Genomic DNA, 14929 nt, shown 5'->3' with positions numbered 1-14929 from the left:
TGCAGGTCAGGAAGCAACAGTTAGAACTGGACATGGAACAGCAGACTGGTTCCAAATAGGAAAAGGAGTACGTCAAGGCTGTATATTGTCACCCTGCTTATTTATCTTATATGCAGAGTACATCTTGAGAAACACTGGGCTGGAGGAAGCACAAGCTGGAATCAAGATTGCCGGAGAAATGTCAATACCCTCAGATATGCAGATGACACCACCCTTATGGCAAAAAGTGAAGAAGAACTAAAGAGCCTCTTGAAAGTGAAAGAGGAGAGTGAAAAAGTCAGCGTAAAGCTCAACATTCAGAAAACGAAGATCATGGCATCTGGTCCCATCACCTCATTGCAAATAGATGGAGAAACAGTGGAAACAGTGACAGACTTTATATTTTGGGGTCCAAAATCACTGCAGATGGTGAATGTAGCCATTTAATTAAAAGACGCTTGTTCTTTGAGAGGAAAGTTATGACCAACCTAGACAGCATACTAAAAAGCTTTACGTTACTTTACCAACAAGTGTCCATTCTAGTCAAGGTTATGGTTTTTCTAGTGGTCATGTATGAATGTGAGAGTTGGACTATAAAGAAGGCTGAGCACCAAAGAATTAATGCTTTTGAACTGTGGTGTTGGAAAAGACTCTTGAGAGTGCCTTGGACTGCAATGAGATCCAACCAATCCATCCTAAAGGAGATCAGTCCTGGGTGTTCACTGGAAGGACTGATGCTGAAGCTGAAACTCCAGTACTTTGGCCACCTGATGTGAAGAACCGACTCCTTGGAAAAGACCCTGATGCTGGGAAAGATTGAAAGTGGGATGAGAAGGGGACGACTGAGGATGAGATGGCTGGATGGCATCACCGACTCAATGGACATGAGTTTGAGTAAACTCTGGTTAGTTGGTGATAAACAGGGAGGCCTGGCATGCTGCAGGTCTTGGGGTCTCAAAGAGTTGGACAGGACTGAGCAACTGAACTGAACTGAACTGACTGAAGCAGTTCATCATAATAGGGTTTGACCTTTCAGAAATAGGATGGTCTGTACACCATAACAAATGTCAAACCCTGATTCATTATAAAAGCTTTGATAATTGAAACATGGAAATATTAAGTTCTCATCTGTTCTTGTGTAAGACTACCAAATTAATTGCAATTTTATAACAAATTAGTCTTTTCAAAGAGCTTCATTAATGTTATTAAAGCCTGCAATACCTTTCACAATATTAATTCTTGAGAAAACTTGAATTCTACATTTGACATAAAAGTAATTCATTATCTGAATTAAACACTAAATAGGTGAGACTATTCCTGTGCGGGCATGGGAGCGCTCAAGTCCTCTCTGAGTTTCTGTATGCTATTACAGTTTCCTTATTCTTTTTAGCTTTCTAAATTTCTGAAAACTAAAAATAGATATTAAGACATACCTCAAAAATAATAATGTCATTTAGAAAAAGAAAAGAACAAGCTCAAATAAATAAAAATATACTTAAATATCCTGATTTTAAATAGAAAAGAAATGAGAAATAATAACCTCAGAGTTTCTATGAGATTCTGATCAAACCTGACATAATCACTCTGTACCATAAATTTATTATAAAATGTAAGACATATTTTGTTTTATTTTCTTATTTGTATGATTGCATTCATATACATTTCAGACATAATTAGTCTTTGACTGTATACACTGATTTTTCCTTCCTTGTTGCTTTTATGTGTTCATATATATTTGAATATACTGAAGTATTTTATTTACAGGTTAAACAGCATTGACTTGATCATAACTATAAAACTCTTCTCTGTTTTTAAAGCCTTCTAATTAACAGTTGCTTTTCATTTTGACCTAAGAATTTATATACACTTCCAAAATTTCATAGCTGAATGATCACACTTCATTTAATTTTGATAATTATAGTGGTGCTTCTACATTATTTGCTTTCTGCCTTTTGACTTTACATTGTTAAATAAATGGTAGTTAGCTTTGGTGCTAAATTAGATTCGCCCAGCTGAGTTTAAGATAATTATTTTCATTTGAAAATTTAGCTCTTTTTTCATAAATTCTTCTTCAATGATTATTTAGAAATCATTTCTTAAATAAAGTTTCTTTTTAAAAAGCAAAAAGGCTTCTGTCTTGAAAAAATTAATATAAATAAGTATCTCTTACGGCAGACAATTGGGTTATTTTTAAAATTTTTCTTAGGGTTATATATGTGGAGTGAAATAAGGGTCTCTGCTAAGGTTAAACTCTTATTATTATTATTATTACCACTGAAAATTTGAGGACAAAAATTAGGAGAGACCTTTTTTTTAAAGTTAAAAGTAAATTTCAATTCCCATTTACTCAATTGCAACTATTATTTATTTATATTTCCCCTTTATTTGGTTGTTTTTGACAAACTGAAAGTTCTTAAAATGTATCCACACTTGAAAGCAGAACTAGTTGAATCCAAGAAAACTTATTTATATTTAACATATGAATGAAATTATATGTTTGTTAGCAATAAGAGAAATAAAAGGAAAAAATTCTATGTGGTTGTGTTAGTCACTCAAGTCGTGTCCAACTTTTATGACCCCATGTCCATGGCATTCTCCAGGCAAGAATACTGGAGTGAGTTGCCATTCCCTTCTCCAGGGGGTCTTACCAACCCAGGAAATGAACCCAGGTCTTCTGCATTGTAGAAGGATTCTTTCCCATCTGAGCTATCAGGGAAGCCTATCCTATGTGGTTACTTTGACAGTATTAACTACAAATTAGGTCCACTGGGTCAGTTGGTTACATGGTTTGATTGTGATTGTGTACCTCCAACCACAGAACTTATAAGCTACAGCATATATAGAGTCATAATATAACTGTATTCAGAAGTCAATTTATGAGCACATTGAACATTTGAAACTCAAACACACAGGTTGTTTTCCCTGACAAGCAATGTTTCTTTGTCTCTGAATTATTCCTCATGAGTGCTATTCTTAAGAAATGAAAAGTTGACTCTTATGTACTCAGACAAACAAACAAAAATATTCCTGACCTAACAACCTCAGCATTTGCTTCGGCTTTGTTGAAGACAAATTCTTGCTGATAACTAACAGAACTATATTTGTATGATTAATTAGATTCCAAGAGGGGTTCCTGGTACTGCCATATAATTTTAGGGAATTATCCATACAGCCCTTTATCTAGAAGTCAAATATTCCTTAAATAGTCAACACATTAAAAAAAAAAATTACAGAAAGACCTTTTAAAAAGAAAAGGGAGACCAGTAAGATGTTTGCTGTTAGGAATTTAGTGAGCATGTTGAATTGATTTTATGACTCACTACCTCTATTTCTCACTCTTATTTCCACTTCCTTTTCATTGGTAATAAAACAAATAAATAAATTTGTGGAAGCTGGAGGGTTGTAATATGAAGCTTTAGATTAACACGGGCACAAAGGGAGAGAGCAGGAAATGCCTAGACACTGGAGACTTCACAATGTCTGGGCAGAAAAGTTATAAAATGTTGTTAGAAAAGAATACTAGGGGCTCTGAACAAAGCTACATTTGTAAAGCATGTTAAATAAAAGCATTGTTGTCTTTGAGATATTTAAAACCTATATCTGTAATAAGAAAATATAAAACTATAAGTTTAGTTCAGTTGCTTAGTCATGTCCGAATCTGTGACCCCATGGACTGCAGCATGCCAGACTTCCCTGTCCATCACCAACTCCCAGAGCTTCCTCAAACTCATGTCCATCAACTCGGTGGTGCCATCCAAACATCTCATCTTCTGTCGTCCCCTTGTCCTCCTGCCTTCAGTCTTTCCCAGCATCAGGGTCTTTTCCAATGAGTCAGCTTGTTGCATCAGGTGGCCAGAGTATCAGAGCTTCATCTTCAGCATCGGTACTTCCAATGAATATTCAGGACTGATTTCCTTTGGGATGGACTGGTTTGATCTTCTTGTAGTCCAAGGGACTCTCAAGAGTCTTCTCTAACACCACAGTTCAAAAGCATCCATTCTAGGGCACTCAGCTTTCTTTATAGTCCAACTCTCACATCCATACATAACCACTGGAAAAACCATAGCTTTTACTAGGTGGACCTTTGTCAGCAATGTAATGTCTCTGCTTTTTAATATGCTGCCTAGGTTGGCCATAGCTTTTTTCCAAGGAGCAAGCGTCTTTTAATTTCATGGCTACAGTCAACATTTGCGGTGATTTTGGAGCACAAGAAAATAAAGTCTGTCACTGTTTCCATTGTTTCCCCATCTATTTGAGAAGAAGTGATGGGACCGGATGCCATGATCTTAGTTTTTGAATGCTGAGTTTTAAGCCAGCTTTTTCACTCTCCTCTTTCGCTTTCATAAAGAGTCTCTTTAGTTCCTCTTCACTTTCTGCCATAAGGGTGATGTCATCTGTGTATCTGGGGTTATTGATATTTCTCCCAACAATCTTGATATGCAATTTAATAATTGATAATTATTGAATAAATATTTATTAGATTAATATTAATAATTAATAGTAATAATTAGATTAATATTAATATTATTAGATAAATATTGATAATGCAATTTAAGTACCAAAAACAGAGACTGGGGAAATAAACGGAAGAAGGCGAAGACAGACAGACAGACTGACTTTCTAGAACTTGACTGACCTATTAATAGAACTTAAAATTTAAGATTTTAATAGAAAATATAAAAAGAGATTAGTTACTGTTGAAAATTCAATTGTTAATGTGAAAGTTCCAGTGGAAGATAAGCTATAATATAGAGGGAATATAGATAAATTTCAGAAGAAAAACATGTAAAAGAATTGCAATGCAATTTGGAGACTGAATATGTAAATAATAGGCATTCAAAATGGAAATAAAATAATAAAATATACAGGGACTAATTAAATAAACTAAAACTCAAGAACATTTCCTTGGATTGGAGAATACCTTGAATCCATAGATCAAAAAATCTCACTATTTTATTTGAATAAATTAGATTTTAAAATATAGTAATTTTTTCTAATTTAATTTTCTAATATAAACATAATCTAAAACCTTATAGGGATAATTTGATAAAAAGAAAAAAAGTTATACATTAGCTTTTAGTTACAAATTTTAGAAAACATTATAGATAGGTAATCAAGTTAAATCCAACCATTTAGCACAAGAAACATATATATACAAATTAATGTAGTGATAATAAAACTTCCATCATGTACCATCTAAGTAGCATCTCTTAGGTGAGATGAACATAATGGGGGAACATTGGTGCTTTGGCAAGATCACCAGATTAGAAGTTTAGTGACATAATTTTTACTCTTATGATAGGTCAGAAGTAAGAAAGTTTTGGCAAAATACAAGTAACTTTCAGAAGTATTTTCAAATTTTTCTATTTGTTATCATTTGCAGAAGGAGCCCCCAGATTCAACTTCATAAAACTAAGTACTGTGGAATGAGATTTGTCAGTTAGAGTTGGTCTTTGTAGGTCAACAAATCATCGTCATATCCAAGGTTTTATCAACTCTAAGGACTAATTTTCACACCGTTGGGAGTAATAGCTACCACACTAAAAATGCATGCCTTAAAAAAGAATGGCAATATGCAGTGTTGACAAATCCTCAGTTTAATTACTCTACACTTTTTGGAAAATAATCTGACAATACACCTACATTTGAGCACCCAAATTCAATGTATTAAATGTATGAAACCTTTCTTACTGAAATACAAGTACCAAAGAGAAATGTGAGATAATATGTAAAAGGTGTTTTTTTCAGGATCACTTTTAGTGGCAAAAATGTTTGTTAATATAGGAATGTTAATGGTTAATATAGGAATGGTAAAGCAAGTTGTGATAGTGTAGCTGGATGAAATATTACCCAGTTCTCAAAAGCAAGAATTTATATCTACTGACATGAAGAAATGTCTATAATGCTTTGAAAAGATAAACCAAATTAGAGGACAATGAGAAGCTACACCTTCAGAAGAATGGGAATGAGGTAGGCATCTTAGGGAAAGTATCAGTTTTGTTTTGTATTTTTTGCCTTGTTAAATCAGTTTCTAAAAGCATTTAGCACCGTTTTAGCATTTTTAAAGTGTCAAAAATTAAATAAGTTAAAAGGTGTGGATAAATAGAATGTACAAAGAAGCAAGTATATTTTATATTAATCATGTTATTAGAAAACCAGGTGTTTGGTGCCCTTGAGAAAGTTCAGAACAACAACCAACCAATCAATGCTCAATTTTAAATTGTCTGCCATAAAAAAAACATTGTTTTTAAAATAAGAGCAAAAACTTTATAACATGAGTTTGAGTGTTACTTAGTGTCTACTTAGCTTGAAATAGTAAAATTATCCATGTGGAGTCTTAACTCTCTTACTGTGACATTTGTAAAATCAATTAATGATATATGCGGTTTTTCTTGGGAAACATGTAATGACTTGAATTGGGGAGTGTAATCGCTCATTTTCTTCATAAATATAAATACATGCTCAAAATTGTTTATTATTGACACATTTTCATTTTAATTTTAAATATATTTTGCAGATTTATGATGGAAAAGATAAAACAAGTCATCTCCTAGGTGCTTTTACTGGTGCGTCTATGCGAGGACTGACACTTAGTAGTACTTCAAACCAGCTCTGGCTAGAATTTAATTCTGATTCTGAAGGGACGGATGAAGGCTTTCAACTTGTCTATACCAGTAAGTATTTTGGGAGGAAAAAAAATGGCCAAACACTGATGCTAAATATTTATTAGTAATTGCAATACACCACATGAAGTAATATTCAACATTTGATTATCAATTTGAAGTTTACAACTCCCTTCCATGTATATTTGACCTTAACAACTTCAAAAATTACAGGTATTCTAGCTATTACTATTTTATGGTTGAAACAATAGGTTCAGAAAGTTTAAGTAATATGTGACTATGAACTTATTTATTTATGTACTTTAAAATAACAGTATTCTCCCCCATGAAATATTTAAGAAGTACAATTAAACTTTTTAATAAATGGGAACCCAGTGCTTGAGCTCCTACCTGTCACTGCAAAACATACACAATACATGTGTATTAGTTATAGTTAGTCAGCCCTTAAGGAAATGGCAACCCACTCCAGTGTTCTTGCCTGGAAAATCCCATGGACAGAGAAGCCTGGTAGGCTGCAGTCCATGGGGTCGCACAGAGTCGGACAAGACTGAAGCGACTTAGCAGCAGCAGTCAGCCCTTAACGATAACTGGATGGTTTCAGATGATTTTACACTGAAGAATAGCTAAGATTTTAGTTTGTTTTGCTTTCTTGTTAAATTGTCTTGTTAAAAATAAATTTATATAGAACTATTATGCTATACTCAAATCAACTTTCTGACACTTAAACAGGTAGAAGCTCATAGACTGAGAATCATCGAAAACCATAAGTGGGTTACATCAATTGTTATATGAACAAAATGAATTTATTTACCAGTATCATAATAAGAAGTAGACTAATTATATAAATGAGAATTAAATTGTAGTCTTTACTGTTAGAATATTTGAAAAAATCAAAAGAGTTCTATAAAGTTTCTTAAGAAGTCAGGTGAATGAAAATTCTTACAGAAGTTGGAAAGTTGAAAAGGTTACAGCATTAAAGATATTCACATGGGATTCAAAAGGTAATTGGAATCAAATTATTGTTTGTGAAAATACACTCAAGAGACATAGTACTGAGATATAATTCTTTCTCCTTGTTTATTTCAAGGTTTTTTTTCCTTACCTGTGCTAGAATTGTTACATCATTAACACAAGTTAAATTAACAAAATGATGTTTAATACATACTTTTAAACCCTGAGAACTGTTGTATATACTGTGATTTCCTGTGAATTGCTCCCAAAGACAAATGAAAATCCAAGCAAATTGTGTTTACAGATATTGCTGTGTAATGGACTAAAAGTAACAGTGCTGTGGCTTATTGCTCAAATATAATCGCTGCCATGTGCTCAGAAGGGCAAATGTTTCTTAATCTGCTTTCCTCTTTCCTTTTTTTTTTTTTTTTTTTTCTCTAACAGGGCTAGTGACATTTTTCAAGTCATGGCTCTGTGTTTACATAATGGTCTTTCTTTGTTCTGCATCATTTTATATTTCTCTTTGTCTAAAATGTCAATGAGGTTAAAAAAGGAAACCTAAATTTCCTTTTCTAGTATTTAAATTCTATGTAACGTGAGATTATTGATGCAAAAATACTGGACTTTGTAGCCATACCTGAATTTGAAATTGTATAGGATGTTCAGGAGTCTGGAATGAGGAAAATCATCGCTTCTTTGTCATTGCTGTGAACTACTGCTTGTGCTTGTCAAAGAAAAAGAAAGAAAGAAATGCTTAAAAAGAAAAGACTTGAAGTTATTTTATTTTTTTTTTCTTAATGATTCTGGCTGTTCATTAAAGGATGTGCATCATTATGAAGATAGAAGGCTGTAGAATTGGGAAAAGAGTATAAAAGCAATTTTTTTTTTTAAAAAAGGGCAGACATACCTCTATAAATATTTTTCAGTCTCAGAACTGAAACTAAAATGTTTCAGTCTCAAATCTGGAATTAAATGTTTATAATCTACTTCAAAGGTGTCTCTGAATATTCACCAGGTCAGTAAATGCTTCTAAGATTTTCTGATTCAATGACTATGTGCTAAGCTCCTTTGTTGAGGAAGGCCCTGGAAGTAGTGGCACGTCAGCTATTAACTGTATTTGTTCCTAAGTGTCACTTCTGAGTTTTACAATGGCAGCCTTTCTATGAGCACATATCTGCAATGATCTTAATAGTTAACCATGCATTTCCTATCTTTGAAGGAAGTTACTTTTCATTCTCCATGTATACTTTGGTTTCCAGCCTTAGAATCCTGTACCCAGGCTTATTTTTTCTTTCAGTATGCCCCATCCACCTGTGGTATCATTTCAACTGTTCAGCTTCAAGACTATTTCAAACATTTCCCTATTAGGCTTACCCTGACTCCTTCAACCACAGTTAGTCTACTTTTTAATACTTCTTTTGCAGTAGTCTATATCCACAGCTATATAGCTCTTATCACATGGAATTGTGATTATGTTTTTTGTTTGTTTTGGTTTTCTTGCAAGCATATTATGCATAATTCTTCATGAGGCCATTTCACTTCATAATGCCTTTAGTCAGTTTTAGATCAATTGCAACTTTCCACATATATTGGTAAATTAACATGTACTCTGAATACTGATTTTATAAAATGTGTTCTTTTGTGATATAGAAGATTCTACTAGGCCACATATTTTATATTCCATAAATTCTTAGATGGAGTAATTAATTTCTGAACACAAGAGAATTTGCTAAGGTGTGCAAACATGGGGGAAAATGGAAAAGAATATGTTTTGTGTTTGGATCCCTGTATCCAGTTATTTCTAATCCCGCCTCTGCCATTCTGTGGTATGTTCCCCTTAAAATTATTCCACCTTTGTTTCTGGAATATCTGAGAGAACACTATGAGATGCAGAGGAGTTCTAGTATTCATATCCAGAGGATTTAGAGGCAGTAGAGAGGAAATTTGGCTAGGGCAGATCAGGTTAGGATTCATGAATGAGGTAGTATTAAAGATTGTGTTGGTGGATCACAGAAAGAAATGGTGACTGTATTCCAGGCAAAGAGAACAGGATAAAGAAAAGCACAGAGATTAGAAAGAGCATGCTAAATAAGCACATTCAAGGCAAATAGAGTAAATAACTTAATTCAGATTAATCCCATTTGCCTAGCTTCTCACAATTCTAGGTTTAGCATAAGCAGGCTTTTTATGATCATCCTTATCTAATTACACCTGGTCTTGTAATGATAGTCATAGAATTGCATTTGGCTGAGATTAAAATGAAGAGATATTTTAGAACAAGCCTTTAAGTTGTACTTTATTTCAACTGTCTTATTGGTCCATTCATTATGTAATCACTAGGAATAGCAAATGGACTAGTAGAAACAGTTGAGATGCTGCTTTTGGCTTCAAGGTAAACCTAGGGCCTTCCCAGAGAGCTCAGTGGTAAAGAGTGTGCCTGCCAAGCAGGAGATGGAGGTTTGATCCCTGCATTGGGAAAATCCCCTAGAAAAGAAAATGGCAACCCACTGAAGTGTTCTTGCCTGGGAAATACATTGGAGGAACCTGGTGGGCTATAGTCCATGGAGCCGCAAAGAGTCGGACACAACTTAGCATATAAACAGCAGCAGCAATAGTAAACAACCATGGCTTCCAGGATTTATGTTAATTATATAAGACCTGTGAAGAGAAAAAAGGTAAGTAGGTCCTGATTCAGTTGCTAAACCTAGGTTACAAGGAGCCATGCTCCATTTTTGTTATGGTATTCCTAGTTTGTTCACTTCTTGTTCTCATGATTGTTGTGACATGGTCACAAGATGGCTACTTTAACACTGGGCATATTCAAGGCAAAAAGAAGGAGGTACTGTTTACTGTATATGTCCCTTTCCTCAGGAGTACAAAATGTGTGTCAGACATTCTGTTATCCTTCTTTGTCCAAAATAGGGCTATGTGGATAAATTTCCCAGCAAGGGAAGCTGGAAAAATGAAGTATTTGTCAGACTAAATTATTGGATTATTATTTGACTATCATGATATACTACTGCCTGATATGCTTCAGTTATTGCTGGAAGCAAAATCAAGATTTTGTTCATGAGGGAGAAGAAACAATATACTGAGAAGACAGTGTACAGTGTCTCCTATGATGCACAGCTGTAACAGATATTCAAAAAAAAATAAGTTAAAAGATATCATATTAATAGATGACTCTATGATTAGTGGTGTCAGGAAAGTAGAGACCCTTGAGTGCCTAGAAAGGAAAAGCATTTGGTTCACCCATTATTAACAGTTTTAGTTATACTCTACTAAGAAGACCATGAGCTTCTCTGTCTTTCCTTCACCAATAAATAAATTATAACATACCTGGTATGAAAATGCTACACCACATTTGAAGGAAGAAAATGTCCCATTCCTTTACGTTTCTGAAGCAAATTAAATCTCTTCAGTCTTCATCCTTTAGAGTTGTCAAGAATAATCTTACTTAGTTTTTTGTACAGATAACCTTCTTCTCCAAAATTAGTTTCTTAGTCAACTCTAGTTTGATTTAGAGAAATGAAGCGTGGATGGCCACATGGGTTGGATATAAAACATCTGTGACAAACTTGGTCAAACCTTGACTAACATTAGGGAATCCAATTGCTCTTCCATCCCTCCAGACTCTCAGAATTAACTCCCTCCTTGAGTTAGACCACACTTCCGTTCTTTTCAAAAATGGCTAATAATTACGCTTGCCTTTGAGAAATCTGAAACTTATTCCAACCAGTTCTAGATGAGACATATTTTTAGGTGCTTTATACAACACAAATTAATTAAATCCGTAGTTGTGTTTTCCTGGACAGTGTAAGGGAGTACAGTAAGACAAAATTACCATTGCCTTCTAAAGTTAGAAGAGCAGATCATAAATTAGCATCTTAATACAATATCCTCCATAATACATCACTCTGCTCTGGATAATTCAATAATAGAAGTTAGCAGAACTTAATAGATTACTCTAGCTAGATCCCCTCAGTCCCTCAATACACATTCAAGAATGCATTCCTTAATCTGATGTCTTTCACTGTATTTCTCTCTGAAGGCTGAGTTGTAGAAATGTCACTCCTTTTTTGGTCCATAAGTCTTGTCTTCTCTTTTATTCCTCTATTGGAATTAACTTATCAACATAGAAGTTATTCATTGAATCATAGGTTTAAATTTTGTCTTTCTCCTTTGGAACTGTTTATGCTCTGGGGATGAATAGAACACTAAAGACAAAGTTCCTTCTCACATGGAGCCAATGTTTTAGTGAGACAAGACAGAAAAGAAAAATGTTAACAAAAGATAAAAGAGCTGCGTGTAGAAATAATTTGTAATAGGGTGATAGGATACATAGTATGGAAGATGAGTCTACTATATCCAGTTCATTCAAGGACTGTGTCTCAGGAGGTATCACCTGATTTGATATCTGAATTATAATAAGAGATCTGAGAGTAGCAGACTGTAGGCAGATAGATCAACAAATACAAATAATAATTTAAAAATTATTCCTAAGAGAAGACTTCAGCTGAGTTATTTGGCTGGAGGTGGATAAGAAAGGAGAATTGTACAAAATGAGAGGTAAAGTTTGAAGCTAGACAGGGATGAGGTGGACTATAGTAAGGGACTTAGATTTTATTAAAAGGCACACAGAGATATTTAACATTATTTAAACATTAAATATCAGTGAAAAATAATAGCTAACATTTATTTACTATTGACTAGACAGGGGAGCCTGGTGGGCTGCCATCTATGGGGTCGCACAGAGTCAGACACGACTGAAGCGACTTAGCAGCAGCAGCAGCAGCAGCAGATACAGATATAACTATGAGGGAAGTACTATTATCCCCGGTGAGAAGAGGAGGAAAAACAAAGCACAGAAAAGTTGTTACTTGCCCAAGGTGACATACCTCATAAATGCAGATATGGAAATTTAGTTGAGGAGCTCTGCCTATAGAATTTCCAAACTTAATCACTATACTATATTATCTCCATGTAACTTCTGGATATTTTATATTTAAAATTCCATGAATTTACATTTTTTGTTGTTGAACTACATGTAAAAAATGTAATAATTTTTAAATGTTAATGTGATTCCTCCCAAATAAATTTCTTTCATTTTACACTTAAGAATCTGAATACTTTGTTTTTGGCCAAATTCACTATCAAAGAATGATTTAGGTCTGTTCATGACATCTTTAAACTTTATTTCTTCAAAATATTCTTCATTGAAGATTCTACTAGCTGTATTCATTTCTAGTTATCCCACTTTCATTCAATAGAAAGGAATTGAGCATTTTAAACAACCATCCATTGAAAAGCTAAAGTAAACCTTTTTGATTGATTATAACATTGTCTTCTCAAAAGCTGATCTGGCAAATATTTATGATACCCATCTGTTAGACATTACCTCTGGGCTCAGATATCTTCTTGTTATCACTTCTGCACATTTAATTTTCTAAAAATCCCATTTGAGAAATGTCCACTATCCCAAGGATATTGTTCAGATATATTTGTATGTTTTTAGCTCTTGAGTTTTGTTGCTTGAAATAATTTGGTAATCCACGTGGAACATGTCCATTTCAAATTCTGTATTCAAATTAAAGATGAGCAATAGCCAACTTATGATGGCATGTCTTGTATACTAGCTTTGTAAATATAAAAAAAATTACCCTATTTAAACTCTTTAGTTACCAATAAAGTTTTGGCAATATTAACAATGAAAAATAATCAGATATACTATTGTGCTAACTCTACTCTTATAATTTATTTAATGCAAATTCAAGTAGAAAATAAATGAATTATAAGGAAGCAACAAAGTTAGTCTATGCAAATCTATATCCTATAAACTTAACAGGTATATTTGGCATTTCTGTTACTTTTTAAGTACTGAAAATTAACGAGGTGATAAATGAAGTATTGACTAAGGCTGCATTATATAGTACAAGGTATTCTAACTAAAATGCTAAAGAAATATTTCTTGATTACCTGTCATTTATATATACAATATTGGATATAATTTCTTCACGTTAGAATAACAAACAATCCATTTTTATAACCTTCACATCCCAAAAGTTTTGTAAATTTTGAACTTAAATATCTAATGACCTACTAACATACTCCTTTTTAAAGTTAACTTCTGGTTAAAATCTGCCAGAAGTTAACTTTAAAAAGGAGTATGTTAGTAGGTCATTAGATATTTAAGTTCAAACTTTACAATGTTTACAAAGTCAAAACTTTACAATGCTTAGAAAAAAATGTGACCTACAGTAGCTATGTCTTTAAGGTGAAGAAAGATTTCTCAAAGAAGATAGGCAAGCAAAACTCTGTCAATACTCAGTAGCATCCATGCCCTTCTAAGCACTTCTCTTAAGTGTAGAGTCTAAAAATCTGGCAACTACATATCTCCTGCCCTTGCCAGCTAAGACCTCTGCTTAGAGTCCACCAACTAAAGGCAATCCGGTGAGATCTGAAAGATAGGATGGGTAAAGAAGCCATTATTTTTCACCAAAATATGTAGGCAAGAGCATGGTGCTGGCATGTGGTTGTATGTGGTGGCAGCTTCCCTGAATTGCTGGACTGATGAAAGCCAGCAGTGATCCTTGACCTTCACACTCTCTGCATTGCTTTGTATTTCCCCCTCTAATTTCATGTACTGAATTTTAGCAACTCAAAATATCAAATGGCTTCTGTTTTACTGAAGACCAGTAAATAAGTCCCAGTCCTTATTATGTTTTTACAAATCTCTTTATTTTTTTTAATTTTATTTTATTTTTAAATTTTACAAAATTGTATTAGTTTTGCCAAATATCAAAATGAATCTGCCACAGGTATACATGTGTTCCCCATCCTGAACCCTCCTCCCTCCTCCCTCCCCATACCATCCCTCTGGGTTGTCCCAGTGCACTAGCCCCAAGCATCCAGTATTGTGCATCGAACCTGGACTGGCAACTCATTTCATACATGATATTTTACATGTTTCAATGCCATTCTCCCAAATCTTCCCACCCTCTCCCTCTGCCACAGAGTTCGTAAGACTGTTCTATACAAATCTCTTTAGCTCAATGGCAACCCACTCCAGTACTCTTGCCTGGAAAATCCCATGGATGGAGGAGCCTGGAGGGCTGCAGTCCATGGGGTCTCTGAGGGTCGGACACAACTGAGCGACTTCACTTTCACTTTCATGCATTGGAAAAGGAAATGGCAACCCACTCCAGTGTTCTTGCCTGGAGAATCCCAGGGACGGGGGAGTCTGGTGAGCTGCCGTCTATGGGGTCGCACAGAGTCGGACACGACTGAAGTGACTTAGCAGTAGCAGTTAGCTAAATATACCATAAACAAGATTTTTTCAGTTCAGTCGCTCAGTCATGTCCGACTCTTTGCAACCC

At 34.3% G+C, this 14929-nt stretch overlaps 1 protein-coding gene across 2 annotated transcripts in view; it reads left to right on the top strand.

Moving 5' to 3' along the window:
- The window catches only part of CSMD3 (CUB and Sushi multiple domains 3), a 1458322-nt gene that overhangs the window by 1052498 nt on the left and 390895 nt on the right, over positions 1 to 14929 (top strand). For both annotated transcript variants that reach the window (XM_044928635.1, XM_025265188.2), the window contains one exon: positions 6497 to 6653. In XM_044928635.1, the coding sequence (XP_044784570.1) occupies positions 6497 to 6653 (157 nt within the window). The remainder of the gene's footprint in view (positions 1 to 6496; positions 6654 to 14929) is intronic.

Source organism: Bubalus bubalis, chromosome 15 (genome assembly GCF_019923935.1).
Source record: "Bubalus bubalis isolate 160015118507 breed Murrah chromosome 15, NDDB_SH_1, whole genome shotgun sequence".
NCBI lineage: Eukaryota > Metazoa > Chordata > Mammalia > Artiodactyla > Bovidae > Bubalus > Bubalus bubalis.
Note: the sequence above shows the minus strand (reverse complement) of the source record. Positions and strands in the feature narration are given on the sequence as shown.